Source organism: Hoplias malabaricus, chromosome 3, assembly GCF_029633855.1.
Source record: "Hoplias malabaricus isolate fHopMal1 chromosome 3, fHopMal1.hap1, whole genome shotgun sequence".
In the NCBI taxonomy this organism is placed as follows: Eukaryota; Metazoa; Chordata; class Actinopteri; order Characiformes; family Erythrinidae; genus Hoplias; species Hoplias malabaricus.
Genome location: NC_089802.1, coordinates 70,740,698 through 70,760,737, shown reverse-complemented (window position 1 = coordinate 70,760,737; position 20,040 = coordinate 70,740,698). Strand labels below are relative to the sequence as shown.

Genomic DNA, 20,040 nt, shown 5'->3' with positions numbered 1-20,040 from the left:
TCATAACTTTACCTCGATGTGTTTTGAAGAGGTTTATATGCTCAGTTTGTGTGATGTCCAACGAAAAATTCCAGTGAAAGCAGAACATGCATGATGTAAGAATGATCTGTGAGAACTGGGGCGCAGAGCTGTGTTCAGTCCAAAGAATAACAACAACACATGAATACACAATGAGTAAACAGTGCCTAACTTTACCGCTGTTGTTGTTGTGGTTTTCAAACTGTTAGAGACAGGATTTTGCGACGTCACCGGCTCCATTTCGCGGGGGGAGCCCTGCCAGTGGAAAAGTGACAAGTTTAAGCGAGCTGAGTCGTGTAGAGCCGGACCCATGTGGTGGAATACACCTCTAGCTAATGCTTGGTATTCAGCATCTGCTTTAGGGCATTCTATTATATGACATGCTTTTCTGTAAAGATCATGCAGGCTGGGTGTGCACAACTGGTACACTTTAAAGTATGCTGAATTCTCTTATTTTTGGGGGGAATGTTTGCAAAGACTTGCATGTGAATACTGAACAGTATGTATGATTATTACAGGTTTTATCTTCATATCTATGACTAAATTTCAATATTGTTCATTGCATTTAATAAAATGTTAGTACTATGCTATTGTTGTGGCTTGTGGCACATGTCTACTAGTGTCTCAATTCTATCACTCTAACTAGCAATCAGTATCTTAAATCATATCTGACTATGGAACAGGAGATGAAACGAGATAGAGAGTGTGGAAGGAAGCAAATGATCTCTGTGATAATCATGAACATGACTTCTAAGGGCGAATCACAGCAAATCCTACTGAAATAATTGTACTTTATTTGGACAGTTCTGGTGGCAAATATTTGTGTGTGTGTGTGGTCCACTAAGAAATACCTACTTCCAGTTTGTAACTTGTAAAACGTTATTGAAACAAAATGTTCATGATCAAATATTGAAGCCCTGTATCGTTACTGTTAGTGATTACAAACTTTTTAGCAGTACCCAGTCATGGCCTTCAATTCATCTTAATAGCTCCTGCCAAACTTGCACCTTTGATTCAGCTTGATTTCCTTCATATCACTGCTTTTGGAAAAAAACTTTTTATGTTTGTTTTTCATTGGGTCAAATATTCATGAAAAACTGAGCAGTACAAATAGTCCTAAATTGTATCATGTTTTGTTGCATTGGCATTAAAAATTAACAGTGGATTTTCTAAATTTTTGGTATACAGTGCCTTGTTTAAATGAAATGAGGTGCCTGGATGGATAAAGAGATAAAAAGAAAGAGGATCTGAACAGTAGGACACTGTGATCTGTGTACTCTGGTGACACATTAGACTGAAACCTATGTGCTGTGAAAATGTACACTCATATACTGTCCACTCTCCACATACACACCATTGGCCAAATTAGTCAGAAGCTGACGGCCATCCAGACACGACGCATCGTGTCACATACACACATGCACATCATCAGTGTCAGTTCAGGACATAACACAGAAACACACACACACGCGTGGTCTGTACTGTAGGTGGTTGAGCTCATAGTTTGTTCGTGTTGGGTCTGAATGAGTAATGGATCGTGAGTGTGAGGAGCCCACAGACATAGGCCCACTCCTGGGTAGGAGGGGGACAGATTGTTGGGGGTGGGGCAGGTGGCTCTAGATCTCTGTGAATCTCCATGTCTGTCTGGCACTAGTCATTCATCGTTCACATTAATATCACAATACACCATCACACCCGGTACAAGTGTTGTACAGGTCATGCAGACAGATGACTGGCCACTTAGTAGTTCTATGAAGTGGGTTGTACCAAAGTCCTTATAGGGAACACCGGCCACTTTGCAGCCATTTTGTTAACTCTGCCAGGCAGTTATCCACACTGATACAAGACTAGGCTTCTTTTAAAAGCCACAGTTAGGTTTCAAAAACAAATTAAATCTTTGGAAAAGATCTTATAAAAATGACAGTAATAGATCATGTTATGTTTGGCAAATTGTGTTTTTTTCCCAGCTTCTTCTGGTTACTGTGCATATATGTATCTGTGTGCAAAAAGAGATTTCCCATTCATTTTTCAACCAGTGACCTTTCTCCTCCTGTTGAATGTCTTGTTTACAACCATTCATGAAACTTATAGATTGAACTAAACATTTTACAGTTAGTTTTTGTTTAATATTTGATACACTGATTTTCAGGGATATTTTAACAATATATTTAACAGTGATATATACATATTTTATATAATTCAAAAATTGAGATGATATTTTAAATATAATTAACTTTAGAATTCTTTATCAGATTTGCCATGACAGAGTAATGTGTCCCTTTACATATGTCATTTAGAGTAATTGAGGATGAAATGTAAGTGGAAAAATTTGCTAAGTTTGCTTCGTTACAATATACATGGCTGATGAGGCGAGAGACACACACATTCTTTAGTGTGTTACCATTTACATTTACTGTACAGAAAAGATGTGATGCACTAAACATGTACTGCACACCAGTGCACAAAGCAAGGTCCATAAAGACATGGATGAGTGAGTTTGGTGTAGAAGAATTTGACTGGCCTGCACAGAGACCTGACCTCAACAGAATTAGAGCGGAGAGTGTGAGCTGGGCATCAGTGTTTGATTCACAAATACGCTTCTGGAAGAATGGTCAAAAACTCCCATAAACACACTCCTAAACCTTGTGGAAAGCCTTCCCAGAAGCTGTTAAAGCTGCAAAGGGTGGGCCGATGATATATTACACCCTATGGATTAAAATTGGGATGCTACTCAAGTTCATGTGTGTATGAAGGCAGACGATCGAATACTTTTGGCAAAATAGTGTATGTCTGTATTTCCTAATATTTATACTAATACACATTAAATGTTTTATTCATTATTTAGTGGTGGTTGGACTCCACCTAGTTTGTGCCTTGTCTCCACTCCTGTTTGTGATATATGTGGACAGGGTGAAAAGGCATTACCAGGCACAAGAGAGTTGTTGTTAGGGGTTCAAGATGTGGCAATTTGTTGATAATGTTCTTCTGGCTTCAATGTACATAGATGTCAGAAGTAGAGCACTGAAGTAGATTGTAAAGCAGTCGCTATATCAGCACCTCCAAGCTATGGTTATCTCCTGGAGAAAATCTCTGTTTGGGATGAGGACCTACACCCAATGGAGGCATTGAAGTATCTTGTTTTATGCATGAGTGATGGGAAGGGGGGTAGTGAGATCGAACATTTGAGATTAGGTCCCAATTGAGAGGAGCATCTATTGGCATGCCTGCCATGCTCCTCCTGCCTGAGGTATACTAGGCATGGCCAACTGGGAGAAGGTCCCAGGGTAAAGCCAGGACTTGCTGGATGGACTATATATGACAAATATCCTACTGGCCTAAAAATGCCTGGGGATCCCCAGGAAGAGCTAGAGGAATATTCAGGGGACAGAGTGATCTGGGCTTCTTTGCTTGCCCTTTTGCCACTGTAACCTTGAAACGGACTAAATGTGAATTTGATGTTGGTAATGACACTTACTGGTAGACAGACTTACAGTGAATGGTTTCGCGTTAAATTTTTTTTGTTAAATGGTTTCACGTTGAATGTTTTCACAAATATTATCTCTACAATAATTTACATGGCTATATCTTTCATTCCCAGTACGTCTACATGGAGCACAGAGGAATCTGGTTGCTAGAGTAGCCTGTGAAAGAAATCAGCTATGGCTTCAAAGGAATGCTTGACCAGTGCACTGTTGGAGCAGAAATATATGTTTGGAACTGAACTGAAGATCCCGTGCTCTTTATTTATTTATTTATTTATATTTTAATGGATTCTGATTCATAATCCTCTAGGGTTTTGTGAAATAGTCTGATATAAATAGCTTTTGTCCATACTTCCTACATTTACACATAGATGCTTTTCAGCTTCTCCGATAAGAATGTAGCAGGATGTTTCCCTGTCTTCTCAACCATTTGGGTCAGGATAAGCTTGGTAGCCTTGATAACCTTTTTTATTTCTAGATTGGCTTCCTTCTTTCAGGGAAGTCATCTGAGGACTGTGACAGCGGGGATTAAGGTACCAGCTGAGGCAAACAAAGAGCTAGTCTTGCAGTTTAACTCTTTAAATGGTGCTAGAACAGTGAGTGTTTTTTTCTTCAGATAAACCCAACTGATCTGCAGTTGCAAAAGGTGGCTGGAAGATCATGGTCAGTTGCATAAGCATAAAGTTACCGTTTTTGTTCCAGTAAACTTTCAACCATATTGAATATACTGTTCCACCTGTTTTGTAGATCCTGTTGTTGTTAATATATATACATACTTAGGTCAGTCTGAATATGCTAGCAGAGTGCAGAAAATGGCTCCTCAAGATACTGCATCATTAACAGTGTGTTGTTACATATAGCATTTATACACAGTGGGGTTTAGTGAGTGGATAACAGCCTAAACAAGTGAGGCCCAATTTCTTCATATTCTTTACCGTGTTCTTTGTGTTTCCTTGAATTTGAATTTGGGATATCCCATTAACTTAACCATATATTTGAAAACAGCCATGATAATCTCAGCAGTATGTGATCCACTGAATGGTTTATCTTGCAGTCTTGAAGTCCACTCAATAATCAGTCAAACTTAAGAGTGTCATCAGGCAGACATCTGAATTCCAATGTCTGTGTTGAAGCTAGCCATGAGGACATCTATATAGCACTACTTTACACATTCATAGACTCACTTGAGCAGCATCATAGCTATGTCAGTCAGGTACCTGAAACATATTCCTAAAGTCCAAATGTTCCAGAAGTACCAAAAATAGTTGTCGAGGACCCATATGATAAACTATTGATAATGTTTTGTCACGCCTTGGCCTGTGTCTTTTCCCACCATGTGCTCATGTTTGTTGTTGTTGTCTCCGTTCTAGTCCCGCCTTAGTTCCGCCTCCTCGTCAGTGTCTCCTTTGTGATCCTGCCTCCTCGTTATCTGCTCCTGGTGTTCCTTGTCTGTGTTGTGTATTTAAGTTCCCTTTTCTTAGTGCCTTTTTGTTGGACATTCCTCATTTGCTCGTCTGTCTCTGGTCTGTTTGTCTCATCTGTTCCTAAGTCCCTTCAAGTCAGTCTTTGTATCTCTCTTGTCTTAAGTCTGTGTCTTTACTCAGTTTAGGTTTCTCTATATCTGTCTCTCCATGTCTAGGTCTCTGTTTAAGCTCTCTCTGTTTAGGTCTCTGTATAGCTCTCCCTGTCTAAGTCTCTGTTTAACTCTCTTTGTCCAGGTTAGTCTCTTTAGCTCTCTCTCTCTGTTTAGCTCTTTCTGTCTAGGTTTCTCTGTCCAGTTCCCTCTGTACATGTCCAAGTCTCCCTGTCTAGGTCTTTCTTTGTCTAAGTATCCTGTCTAGTTATACAATTCTCTCTGTTTTGTTATCTTTTGTTATCAATAAAAGTCATTGTGTTATAGCGTGTGTATAAGCCTCAGCACTGACAGGTTTAATCATCCAAAGTGACAAATTTCACCATTTTCCCCAGTTTTTTTTCTTGTCATAATGTGTTTTTTTTTGGTTTATCCTTTAACTAATGTCGACCTGTTAGCAGACGATAATTGTTGAACATTTACATGCAGGTAGTGTTACTGCACATGCTGACTCATCTTATTTACATTATAATGTTCGTGTACATTCATTCATTCATTATCTTTAACCGCTTCTCCAGTTCGGGGTTACGGTGGGTCCAGAACCTACTGGGAATCATTGGGAGCAAGGCGGGAGTACACCCTGGAGGAGGCACCAGTCCTTCACAGGGCAACACACACACTCACACCTATGGACACTTTTTGAGTCACCACTCCAGCTACCAACGCGTGTTTTTGGACTGTGGGAGGAAACCGGAGCACCCGGAGGAAACCCACGCGGACACAGAGAGAACACGCCGCACTCCTCACAGACAGTCACCCGGAGTGAGAATCGAACCCACAACCTCTAGGTCCCTGGAGCTGTGTGACTGCATTCCTCTTAGGTTTTTTGGGGGGTTTTTTTAAGCAAAAACTTTTATCTTGGCCACTTCTAATACACTTTCTTGTGAACAGTTCTGTTCTGCTTATAGTGAATGGGTTTACCACCATTAACTGTTCCCAGCTTCCCAACCCAGTACCCTTGCACTCCTGCCTCATTTATTACATTTGATCTGCTCCAGTACATTAACTATAATTAAGAACAGGTTTAATTTGTATGACAATAAAGTCTGTATAAAGAATGTGGACCAATGCAGCAGCCACATGAATTGAACATTTGTTAAGCTTACAGTTGCAGAGAAATTGTGACTATGTTTACAGCCATTAAGCACGGTCACAACCAAAGAATAGAAAGACGATGGCACTGAGGCAAGGTCAAAATGGAGAGAGACAGATTGGAATGGGTAGTGGAGACTAGAGGAACATGATGGAGGACAGGATTGTGTTTGTATGAGGGAAAAGCGAGGCAGAGAGAGGTGTCAGTAAGCATGGTAGTGGTAGACTAGCTGATTGATTTTGGGGGAGTGTGTAAACATAGCAGTAGCAGAGCTAAACCCATTTAATCTGTAGAGCACTTCAGCTTTCAGAACCGTTTATGTGTGTTTGATCATGTGTGGTCCTATGCTTATGTTCATATGCATTCATACATACACAAGGGAAAGCACGTGATTACTGGGGTATAATGTTTATAGAATATTCTTTGAAACAGTCCTTAAAAAGCAGGCGAATGTAAAAGTCTTAAAAAGAGTATCCATTATAAGTTCAGACATTGTGTCTCATCAGTTTGTGTCAGAATTTGTGAGAGTATTCTCAGTCTGCCAGTTCAAAAAGCACATATCTTACAGCAGGTTTGCAAAGGTCTTTCACCATAATATTTTGAAAGTTTCAGGGAATGCACAGAAATCTAAGCCTGTAGGGAATATCCAGAAATCAGTGTTAAATGTGTGTGATCTTCTAGCACTTGGTATGAGAAACTCTTATGTTACTGTGAAGGTACTAATGATGTGGAGGTGAATAATGGATTATTTTTAGAGAGATATATGCTGCAATCAACGTGACATCTTTTCCCAGGAAGTCGGTTATTTCAGTAGGACCATGCCAAGCCTCTTCTTGCACATACTGTAACAGCGTAGCTTTAAAGACAGAACTTTTAAGCAGCTAAAATCTTTATCAGGCAAAACCTTTAAAGCTGCAGCAATAGTATCCTCATTTCCCAAACTATTAACAAGTGTAGTTAAAAAGAAAGGGGGTGTAACACTGTGGTAAACAGTGTTTTGGCTTCAAAAAATACAATATTACAAAATCGGTTTGGTCAGGAAAAACATTGAAAATCATGTTTGTACATTCGACAGAATCGTAGATTTTTGTATTTAAGAAAAAATTCTGGAATTCCATTTCTTACAAAGTTCTTTTATATCTGAAAATGGTATGTGTGTGTGCATGTGTCTGGTTATATCATAGTTACTTGCTTTGAGCAATAGCTCCAAAATTACTCGCTGAGCATACTTTCTGAAATGTTTGGCTGTGATGTTATTATAGTGTTACCTGGGAGAACAGCTAAACACAAGTGTGTTTACATAATGTGTTCATCTGAACCAGGATATGAGCGAAAGTGAAAGGACAAAAATCTTAAGAGAGTGGAAACAGATTATTAAAACACACTAACTCGCTAAAATCTCTGTGGATAAATCAAGAGGATCAAGAGAACGTTGAAATGCAGAAAAGAGACAGAAATCAAGAAAAGCCTGTAGGAGTGCAGGAAGAGGAAAAAAGAGCAAAAGAACTAAAAAAAAAAAAAAAAAAAAAAAAAAAAAAGTAAAAGAGAAGATGAGACAATGTGTGCTGCATCTCGGCCAAACAGCCTGAGTGCTATGATACATTTGGTTGCCATGGTTACTTCTGGCTCTCTGCCCTGCTGGCCATGACACCCACTCAGGTTAGGAGATTAACACAGCTGGGAGCTGGGGCAGGGACTGTAGCTTACAAACCCCTCTGTATTTTGCTTGAGCAAATACATATGTCACACTGCTTTGCCGAGTTGTTATTCTTAGATCCCATTCAGCTCCACCCTCCCTTTCTTTCAATGTCTGTCTGGGCCTGTCTGCTTTCTAAAAGGTAAACAAGCCTATTCCAATTTATTCAAGTGGCATTCTGACTACAGAGAAACGTACACTTACTCTCGTACTCAAGCCAATACTCTCACAATGGCATGTGGAATGATCACCAGATGCCTGGCTAGAATGAACACTCTGTTCTCTGGGCAGGGATATATGAATGTGACTGGGTGTTTGTGTAGGAGTAATGCATGTGGATGAATCACGCTTTATGCTTTATGTTACAGCCAGCAAGTTTGTTGTTTCCGCCACTGCGCATCTCTGAATGAGACACACAAACCACTGGGAGCGGGCAGGGCTCCTGATTGGCCACTGGGCTGTTGCTATGGCGGGCTAGACTGCCTTTCTATTGGTCTGTAGCTGGACTTGGACCATAGCAGCAGAGGGTAGCATTGCATGGTCGCTATGGAGACAAACAGGAAGTAGGAGGTTATTATTGTAGAGGGACAGCTTATTGTGCAGAATGTGCTATGAGGCCAGTGGTGCTGCTCAGACACCGGCCCTCTGCTTTGGCCAGCTAGGGATTTGATAATCCCCAAGGGAAAGATTATTGTGACCAGACATGGTTTGAGAGAGGAAGGTATAATGACACTGATTTAAGACTGAGAGTGAGAGAGAGAGAGGAGACAGAGGGAGGAGGGAGCTGATGAGGGAATTTCTATGTAGGGCTCAGGCAGTCTTCTAATCCATTACAGGCCTTTTCACAGGGGCATCGCAGGACATGCTAACAATATCAGACACAGCTACACAAGAATGAGAGCTGAGGACTCAAACTCACTAACTTATCACAGTGCAAAGGAATTAGTTGATACCCGTACATACATGATGTGTTGTTACATAGACACATAGGTTGTGACTTAAAATGTCTTCATGCTGAATTTATGACTCTTCTAAATCATAGACGTGTGGATCATTCTGTTGATCTTGGTTCACCAGACACAAATAAAAAATAAAAACACTTTTACTACAATACCTTCTGACTTTAAACACAAGTATGATGATCACATGGACATATGAAGGATCCAGAAATCCCTAGTTCCTTCTTAATTATGTTTGTTGCCATATAAAAAAAAATCAAATATGAATAATACAGTAGTTATTACATTATTCCTTTAATACTTGGGATGACAGGGAACATTATATTCACTAGGTTAGACTAAGTGTTTATGCATATTTTGGGACACCTTTTGTGGCATTGTACACTCAACTGAGGTGGATATATTTTTGGTGGGAAAACAGTTTTTTTATGGCACTTCAATTAAATATTGTAGATGTTAATAAAGTGTTTTTTATGCAGCAGTTGCTTGGAAACATCAAATGAGCCATTTATTATAATGTAGAAGGAGAAATATCTTCACCTTTGATTCATATTTCTCAGAGGTGTTTTTGAGAATTGATGAATGGATGGATGCACTTTTAATGTCTTATACAGAGCTGATGGAAACGCAACCTTACTCACTTAATTATTGTGCAGCATTTCAGTTATTCACCTTAATTTTAGAAGCTGGATTGAAACGTGTTTCATGTCAGGTTCATATTGAATTTGTAAACATAGTAAATGTGCTATCATTACTTTCTTTGCACGCTGTAATAGACCTTGGCTCATTTGAAGAGCTCATTGAAGCCTATTTTTCCACAAATCCCAGCCTCAGTCATGTTTTAGATTTAGTGGTAAACAGTGACAGAACATACTTCTGGGCTGACTCACCTCAAGCTCAGATTAGCCACAGGTTTGAGTCTGTATTAACAAGACATAGGAATGGAAGCCTGGAATAAACTTTGACTCTCACGACTGCATCAGGGCGTGCTCAGAGATTACATCCTGTCTGAACAAGCAGAGAGACTTGCAAGGAGAGGGATGGTGGAAGAGGAGCGATATTGCACTTGTTTCTCATAGAGAGGTGTGGGTTTTGGTGTCATGTAACCCTAGCAATGTTACATGTCACGAAAGCTGTATTTGCGGTAGTTTAGTTTAATATCCTTTAACTCCGTTGTGTTTCTTGCTGCTGTAAATGTACATTTATACATTCCTGCTAACACGTTTTTTCTGCTCTTGCCTTTTTTTAGGTAGATCCATGTGGACAGGAGGCGTGCCCTAATTTTCCAGCCCCTCCCCTAACTCCACCCAGACCCCTTCCTACCTCCTCCCTTTTGTGCATCTCTCTATCCATCATACTGCTGTCACCATGACGTCCACACTGCAGACACTTGCCTTTAAGCTGGCTCCTCCTACGAGATATGTTGGGTCAGAGCCATTGGATCCTTGTGCTAATGAGCCAGGGCATCGCTATGAGGTGGTGCCCTCAGTTGTCTGCTCCATGTGCTGTTTGTTTGGCATCATCTACTGCTTCTTCGGTAAGTGGGGAAGTATATTTTAAAAATATGCATTACTGTGAAATATAACAATACTGTATTTTGTTAATTAGAGGTGTTCAGACACCAGTTTGTGTCTGCAGAATGTTTTTTTCTTTTATAAGTGGAAAAAAACCCACACGAACACTAATTAATCCATGAAAATTGAAGTACATACCAGTAGATACTGAATAACACCACTGTTCTTCACCACTGAGTCCCAGCCCAGGCAACCACACTAGTCTATACCAATAAGAAACCTAGAATACATGTCAGTCTGAATAAGATCCTCTACCAAATGTTGCAAATGTAAATGAATTGTGATTGGTGTTGAAAATCAAAGCTGCGATTGGTTTGAGATATATCTGGATATTGCATATTGTATGATTGCATATCTAGGGTTACATTTTGTGTGGATATTTGAAGTGTAAGCATATAACTCTAGTCCTTAGGAAACTTTGCGTACCATACCATCACTTTTGTCCTCTGTGTAGTTGCTGATGTAGTTTTTTAGAAATTTTTGTACAGTCTGCTCTCTCCAGCCAGAATGTGGCCTCACTCTTTTCAATATTGATGAGGCTTCAAACCAGGTCGGCAATTGTATAACTGTCCTTCATGACCCACACTGTACAGAAGGCTCAGTGCAGACTCAGCTATCCAGTTTTAATCATCCAACAGAGGGCAAATGCCCTCTCAGATGCCCAATCAGTCATCACCTGTTTCTGATAAACTAACGTGCCTTTCAGGAGACTCTAGGACAGACCTTTTCATTATCAGTCTGCATGCGTATAACAGGATGTTACATAGAGCATGTTTACCTTGCTTCAGTAATTTGAGCATTTGAATATTCATTTTTTATGTGGGTGTTTTTTCCTTATTTAGTATTCAGAAACACTTATTTTATATATATCCTTCAGTCCCCAACTGAACTGTACAGCACTATTATTAATACCTCACCATTTTCAGAGTTTTGGGCTTCAAACACTTGATTCGTAATCTCAGATAACGCTACCATTTGAATTAGGCATGCCAACCGAGTACGAGTACAAATATATGTATTTTATATGAGCTTCAACAAGTTCTAGATATGGATATGCATTTGCACAGTGTTCTACATCTTTGCTAAGACAGTCTCCGTTATACTATAATTTCTGGGAAGTTCTGCACTTGGGAGGGTTTATTTATTGGCGGTGTTTATTTAAGAGCAGCAGCTTGATATTGTGTTGGATCCAATTCAAAATTTGCGAGTGGAGAAAATAATTTCGTTTGAGGAAAAACCATGTCAAGCACCGAACAGTGCTCTCGCAAATGAGAAAACATTTCCCGGGAAGAAAATACACTTTGATCCACCTTGTTCGAGGACAGTCAAAATGGCAGTGCTGCATACTCGCTGGTCCTGGGTTTTCCCTGCAGTCAGCTTTGCTTGGGTTGTCATCACTGATTGTGAAATAATTCCAGATCGCCCACATTTTGCGGTAACGCGCACTAAGCACAAGGTATCGGATGTTGTTATTGGAGCTTCGTTCACGATTACGAGTACAAGTACATGAACACAGTGTCGGGCAATTACCTGATAGCAATATCTGTGTTCATGCATCTCTAATTTGAATACATAACAAAGGAGTTAATGCATTTAGGTAATTGGTGATTTAGTAATTAATTAGTGCATTTAGCCAATCTCCATGCTGTGATCTTGCAATGTCATTTTTCAAAGGAAGATAAGTTAGAGTTGAAAACCACATTTTGAACTTAGAGAAATATACCACGCAGTACAATTCATATGAAGTAATAAGCCATTTCAGAGCCTGAGACAGTGATGAAAAGCTAAAGCTAAAGCTGATTCACTCATGGTGAAATTTAAAATTGGAGCACCATCTTAGTCCTAGAATATGACCTTGGCTCTGTTCCATAAACCGTTTAAACTATGAAAGAAAGTACAATGAAATTATAAACGACAACATTGTAAATTATAAATGATCTGGTAAATGATGTCCATTACAAACTTATGTCTGTAGCATCAGTGCTGTCTGGATAGGCAGAAATTCAGCCAGACTCCTTATCTGACACAAAGTAAAAGTGCATCTCTCTCTAGGGTTGTGAAGGTATGGATTTTTTCTTACCACAGTGAAAAAGCAAGTTATAACTGTGGTTTGACAGTTTACTGACACTGCACCACTACAGATGCCAAATCTGTGAAGATCTCAAGTAGAGCTGTGATGGTCACAGCACTACCTGTCTCTTTGTCTTTGATACGGCCATTTTAGGTGTGTAATTGACTAGAAACGATCTCCTTCTAGGCGAATACTGGAATAATTTGATTAAAAAGAAATGATCATACATAAAGTTTATTTTAAGATATAAATATGGCTGTTTTTAAGGGTGGTATAGAGAATAAATCCATATGCTTATTTGGAAAAGCAGTTTATTCGAAGCCTGTAAAATGTCAGCCTTAATAGGATGATTTCATTCCTGTAGACAGAGGCTTAGTGGTGGGACCTGTCTCTATGAAATGTTTTGAGCCTGTAAATTAGTCGCTGATGAAAGTGTAAACATGCTAATGAGATCGGAAGAATCTCAGCATCACTCTAGTGAGCCATTTTAGAGCTGTGAAATCGACGCTGCTGGCAGATATGCTAGCGTTACCACCAGCTCCCTGCTCTCTCTCTTGTGAGATTTCCCAGTTTGTGAGACTTTTTTTTTGTTTGTTTGTTTTTTTCCTCCTCACACATTTATCCTATTTTCTGCATCAAACATTTTCTTTCTTTCTTTTCTATCTTTATCACACTAACCCATACTTAGGCTTTTGATCTCTGTACACTTTCAAGTAAAGCTTGTTTGTTTCTCCCTGAAAATGTTTAAAGACCTGGTGACTTCCAAGAATGTATTATATATTAAGGATGAATGGTTCTGCTTTTTATACGAACCGAATTTGCATTTACTCAATCTCTTTCTCTCTATCTCTCTCTCTCTCTCTGTCTGCCTACGCCCAGGTTACCGCTGCTTCAAGGCCGTGCTCTTCTTGACCGGCCTGATGTTCGGCTCCATCATCATCTTCTTGCTGTGCTACAAGGAGCGAGTGCTGGACACGCAGCTGAGCGTGGAGGCCAGCGTGGGCATTGGGCTGGGCATCGGGACACTGTGCGGGCTGGTGACAATGCTGGTGCGCAGCGTGGGGCTGTTCATGGTTGGCCTGCTGCTGGGCCTGCTTGTGGGCGTGGGCACATTGGTGGGCATGGAGGAGCTGTCGTCGCAGCCGCCTCGCTCCGTGTGGGTACCGCTGGGTGTGCTGCTGGGGCTGGGCATGCTCTTTGCTGTGCTCACACTGCAGTGGCAGCGCTGCTTCACCACACTGTCCACTGCTGTCTTCGGGGCGGCTGTCATCGTAGTGGCCGCAGACAACTTCATAGAGCACTTCGCTCTGGTGCGATACGTTTACGAGCGGGTGAAGGCCGCCCCAGCACAGCCACAGTGCTGGATTACCTGGGCCATGCTGGGGGCCTGGCCAGCTCTTTCCCTGCTGGGTGTACTGATGCAGTGGAGGGTGACCGCTGAGGGCTACTCCCACACTAAAGGTGAGGAGGGGGAGAGTTTGGTAGGATTGGGCAATATCATTATAATTGAATTATTAATGCGATGGGTGATATGAGTGCAAATCAATATCATGATTAATTTTTCATTTTACCATGATTACGAATAACGAACGATCATTTTGTTTTTGTATTTTTTACCTTCATAGTTCAGTGACTCCAGAAAGCTCCAGTATAATTTTTTTTTCGAATGTAGCTGGGAGCTTGTTCCTCTCTTGTTTATTGAGCACTGCTCATATTTGGTGTGTGATTGTGCCTTGGTCGTTGACTGTTTTTTTTTTTTTGTCAGTGTTTACCTTTGACTTCTTTTTATTCAGTGTCATCTTAATTAGTCAAAGCACATCATGTCCAAACAACAGAGGCTGTAATTTTCTTTGGTACCAGATGCCTCAGCATTTAGGTTCTCCTCCATGCCGCTTCCTTGTGGCAGATAGGAACAGAATCACATGACTACAGTGTGGTAGTGTAGTTTGAAAGGGACAGTACACAGTAGGGACATAACAGAAAAAAATGTATAATCGATATAGACACGATTATGTCGATTAGAAGTTCTGAATGTTGATTTAGATTAATGTTCAATTAATTGCCCAGCCCTAAATTGAATGTTTTTTTTATCTGACACTTATGACATTGACCACGACACATGGTATCATTGATGGGAAGCACTCCATGTGGAGCATTGTGTTAAAAGTGAGTGGGTATAAAGAAGCTTGAAAAGTCCTTAGTTATTTTTACATTTCTCATTTTTAAAGTGGTTTGGACCTCATACACCATTTACAGAACTACAGGGGGTCCTTGACTTACGACGTTGATTTGTTCCTACGTCGCGTCGTAAACCGATTTTCTGTGTCGGAACATACGTACATACTGTACGTAAATAACATACTGTAAGCACTTATCCTATCCTAACATCTATCCTCCTCGGTCCGCCGCGCACACCAAACACGGAGTTCACGTTACGACGTTTACGACGCAAAACCACTTAAGTCGAAACAAGGCTTTATACAGTAAATGGGAGATGTGTGGTAACCACGAAACATCGTAACTTGGGACTGACGTAACCCGAGGACCTCCTGTAAATATTTTCCGAATTCCTTCTCCATTCCTCCTTCTCATTTAAATGAGGCACATGTGATTTAAAAAATCACTTTATTTGATTAAATTCATTAATGTGGGGATCTTGAGCCTATCACCTACAAACTGTCAAACAAGATGGAACAGTCTGCTTTTTGTGGGCAGAAAGAATGCATTCAAGCAGCCATTTTGATTTTGCTCCCCTTCTGATACCTAGTGGGGAAACTCTGGCGTTGTACTTTTTCCCCTTGTCTGAGCATCTTCAATCACAGCGCTGGACCCATGTTTATGTAAGAGCAAACAATGACAGCTGGTGCGTCACACTTCTCAATGCTGTATGCCTGAGTACGGGGTAAAAGGTGCTCAAAATGGCCATTCTGAACAAGATTGTTTAGGCAGGTTGAGAATGATGTGGTGCCTGATCCTTGTGGTAATTTGAACAAAGCATGTCAACAACATTTATTGTGGAGAAGTGTGTAATATGTCACCTTTAAGTCTGCCTCATCTGTGAAGTCCTATAACACTTTCTAAACCTCTCGGGCTTTTGGACTATAAAAATGTGAAAGCAACTGAATAGAGCCCTGAAACAATCCTAGCCAATCATTGGTGTTTTCTGAGTCACATGGACAGAACTGAGAACTGGTCTGTTAGAAGTGTCTTCATATATATATGAGCTATTTTCCTCATATTATATACACCATAACTGTTCAGAATAAATATATAATTATACATGTCTCAATAGGAGACAGGTTGTCCAGGTGCTTGTGTATGTGTATGTGTGTGTGTGTGTGTGTGTGTGTGTGTGTGGAGCATGGCAGATGGCTTTGTCTGTCGGTGTGCTGTAAGGAGTGGATGCAGGGACAGTCATAGAGAGATGCAGCAGGTCACTGAGAACATGAGACTCACTCTGACTCTGTGGTTGTTAAGGCACTCGTGCTCTGTGTGAATGTGATTTACTTCTATTCACAACATGCAGTACAGTGTTGCTTATGATTGGAGAAATGATTTACAGGATCATAAGACAACACTCTCTTGAGGTGGATGTTAAGTATGACTTTGATATTAATCAGGAGATGCTCCTGAAATGATTAGAATCCACCTGCATAACGAAGAGGAAGCTCAAAGAAAAAGAGAGTTTCGACTCTTGCTTAAGATCTGGAAAAATCCCCAGGTTTTTCTGTCTATATTTAAACCGTCAAAAGGAAACTCACCGCTGAGTGTGAAAAGAGTGTGGAGCTGTCAGTGACACTTACTGTGAAAACACTAAAGTTTCTTTGTAATTTTTGCTCAGTATATATTTTTTTCCTGCTGATAAAAGAAGAGCATGCACTGCATTGTTTAGATTAATTAAAGGATGGCTGGTCTTTGACTATTGAACAGAACTGTATATTGTGGTGGAATAGACATTAATTACAGTGGCAAGAGACCAAGACATTCCTTTCTGTTTGAAAATAGCCAACAACCATCTTCAGATCAATGCACTAAAGTGCAATGTCGGTTGTACAGAGGTGCTGTATAAATAAATCTCTCACTTCTCCACTCTCTCCCTCTCACTCTCAGTGATGATAAGCCGGCAGCAGCGGAGAGTTCAGCTGATGCGGATCCGGCAGAAGGAGGAGAGGCGAGAGAGCAGCAGGAAGAAAAGAAGGAAGCAGCAGTCTCAGCACTCGCACCACACACACGCAGCCAAAGCCATGCACCCGGAGCCACCCTACCGCAGAAAACCCAACCCGGTTCGCCGATACGATGGAGACGTCCTCTCTCCAGTGAGGGACATGCATAAACACACGATTTAAAATGAGTCTAAATGGTTCAGTAGAAAAATCCCATGGTGCTTTCTTTAGTTCTCTTTCTTTTTCCCCCTCATTCACGGACTCACTCCCTTTCACTGGTGCTGTAGCTGTATTTTTCATTCTCTCTTCCTCTTTGTAGTTGCGGGTTTATACAGAAATTTCACTCCCCTACATTATAAACATTCATTGAGTTTTTGTCCTAGAAACTCAATAAATGCACACTCAGAACTACCTTTCAAATGTACACCGGTTGAAATTAAGTATATTTGTAGATCACTGTTAGGAAAACATGAAAACAAGAGGCATGTATCTCTCTCTCTCTCTCTCTCTCTCTCTCTCTCTCTCTCTCTCTCTCTCTCTCTCTCTCTCCTATCATTCACGTGTGCACACACACTACGAATAGCTTGAAACTTATTTTCAAAAACCCTGGCTGAGGCATTTACAATGTGGCCTTATGCATCTCTGACCACCTCCGAATGTGGTTTGAGTGATCGGATCACCATGCGTCCACGACTTTGTGCTGGCCGCTTTTGGATACTATTGCCTGTTGTAAACTGGGTCTTACTGTCTCTGTATTGCTCTCTCTAGCTTTTACTTTCTAGCTCTAGTCTCTCTTTTCTTCTCTTGCTTTCTGCCTTAAACACTCTCTAGCTTACCTTAGTTCTCTCTTTCTCTCTATAGCTCTACTGCATACATTCTCTCTCACACTTTGTCCCACTTTTCTGCAGTTAGCTTTATACACTCCGGTGAGAGAAGTTGTCACGTTTAACTATTTCCATCTCTCTTTCCCTCTCTCACACTACTTTCTCATACCTAATTAACAACTCTCATTTCCTTGTTATTTCCGATTTATGTCATCCTGGATTTTTCCACTCTGCTCTCTTTCTCTCCGTTGCAGAGCTACATTCAGAGTTTCCGTGACAGGCAGGTGGACGGCAGGTTCCCTGGGGCCAGACTTTCCGGAACACACACAGCAGTGGACATAGACTATGATTGCGGCTCTACTGTACCCCTCACAGCTGGGGCAGGACCCAACCTCCGGGTGTGACCAACACACACGCACACACATGGACAAACGAGAACACACTCTCACACCTTATCACACACTCATCTCTCTGTCGTGGTGCTGTTCCTGACTTCAGATTCTACACAACTTTACACCTACTGCCTCTTTTTCTTGCCAGTCAATGTGCTGTATGGGGAACTGATAAGAGAATGAGCGCTGACTTACAGGTCTGAGCATGTTTCTTAAGAACAGTGGGTGTATTCAAGACTTGTATGCACACACACACACACACAAACACACACACAAACTAATGCTAAACATGTGCCTGAGCTGTGGCACCTTGTTCCCCCAAAATATTCTTAGTGCAATGAAGTGAGTGACGATAAGAAATAATAAAAGGAATAAAGAAATAAATCTGGGCCCGGTTACATCACATTGTTTTATACATATCGTCAAAGTAAAGAAGTGTGATGAGCCTCCATAAATGGTCTATGTCCGTCCTGCATTATCATGTCTTTTCTTTTTTCTCGTGAGGAATTTACCACTTGGTGCTGAAACGTTTTGTCTTTGTAACATTTGTAACAACTCTGAACTGACCCTAATGCCCTCCCACTTCTCATTGTAAACGTGTGGATCCTACCAGTCAGTGTGTGTACTGTGAAATTTATCCCACATTCTTGTCCTGGACTGTACCAAATAGCTGTGTATGGTAGGGGAGTGGGATTTGCCTTGGGGGGAAGACTCCAGCAGGAGCTTGTCTCAGGAGAAATTTGCTCCTTGGCCTTGTTTCAAAGAGGCTGCAGGGGAAAGAGCCATATTACTGCAGACCAACTGGTCCTCTCTGGGACTTGCAATGACTGGTGGCGACAAGAACAACAAGATTAGAGGCAAAAGAATAAAAAAAACAAAAAAAAGAAGAGCTACTCAGGGACAGCCGGAACAGAGGGAACTGTCAAACACATGGACCTAACAATACAAATAGGATCCTAGGACCAGCTGGAGGATTTGAAAGGGTTTTTTTTGTGAAGACTCAAGTTTTGGACCTTTCTTCAAATGCAGGATTTTTTCCCCTACAGTTGTAAACAAATTCTCCATGGTAGTTCACTCATTTCTGTGTTTCTTGAAATCGTTTTTGCAGTGCCATCTATCGTCTGTGATAATTATGCTAACATCTACGGTGTCTTTAAGAGCAGGCTGGGAAAATAGGCTTCAGGCTCAGAGTCTTCAAAAGGATGTGATTGAACGGGCCAAAAATTGACTGACGCAGCACTGCCCTTTGCACATTTCACATTCTTGTCCATCTTTTGATAAAAACAGGTGAAAAGAGCCGTTCATGCCTGTGCCAAGGCATCAGTATATCTTTATTTTTTAAGGAATATTCCAGTGATTTCCTCGCCAGTAAATATCTGATGGATCTGTAGCTTAGAGTTGTTTACCATGAGCAAATACTTTGGTGTGTTTAAAGGATGAAAGGAAAGCCGTGATTGAAGCAGGTCCTTAAAAGTTTCTGGTATGTTTTTCCATATATTATTTTTCATATGTGCCAAAGCTGTTTTTTCATGGTAATTGTCCATATGCAACCAATACAGATTAGGCTGTAAATCACTGAAGTATTCCTGCTGTACGTCTCGGCCAAGCCGTTCTGTTTGTACATAGCATATGCACATTTAATGCAGCCATCTTCACATTGCCTTTCCTATTTATTTGACTTTGGTTCATTTTATTGTGGACTAATACTTTTTTGTATGATTTTATTTGAATTAATAGGAGCCTGAGCCTCGCTGGGCGTGTGGATGGACCTTTATTTATTTGTTTGCTTGTTTATTTATTTGCTGAGAAATGCTTCATTTACCATGTCCTGTCTGAGGGCGGAGTTGGGTTACAAGAGCTGAACGAACAGTTCTCATTAGGCCATAAAACTTATGACAATCTACCATTAATATACTTCTTCTAAAGCATGTGTTTGTATGGGCCTGGATATTATGATAAACTCTGTGATTCCAACATGTGGTTTTTGAGCTTTTGTTTGGCTTACACTGACACTAAAATGCTAAATCTGTTTTAAAATACATATGTTTAAAAGTATTTCAGGACATGGCGTCATGTACAGAGAGGTTTCAGTTGGCGTTAACTATCAGAACAACGTAAAAATTGCTTTTGAATTA

At 40.7% G+C, this 20,040-nt stretch overlaps 1 protein-coding gene across 6 annotated transcripts in view; it reads left to right on the top strand.

Moving 5' to 3' along the window:
* Nucleotides 1–19,904, top strand: part of tmem198ab (transmembrane protein 198ab) — a 52,966-nt gene extending 33,062 nt beyond the window's left edge. For 5 of the 6 annotated variants that reach the window (XM_066663175.1, XM_066663174.1, XM_066663178.1 and 2 more), the window contains 4 exons: nucleotides 10,131–10,418; nucleotides 13,406–13,987; nucleotides 16,637–16,842; nucleotides 17,768–19,904. In XM_066663175.1, coding sequence (XP_066519272.1) covers nucleotides 10,250–10,418; nucleotides 13,406–13,987; nucleotides 16,637–16,842; nucleotides 17,768–17,917 — 1,107 coding nt within the window. In that variant the 5' untranslated portion in view covers nucleotides 10,131–10,249 and the 3' untranslated portion in view covers nucleotides 17,918–19,904. The remainder of the gene's footprint in view (nucleotides 1–10,130; nucleotides 10,419–13,405; nucleotides 13,988–16,636; nucleotides 16,843–17,767) is intronic. The other variant, XM_066663173.1, reaches the window with a different exon arrangement.
* The last annotated feature ends 136 nt before the right edge of the window (nucleotides 19,905–20,040 follow it).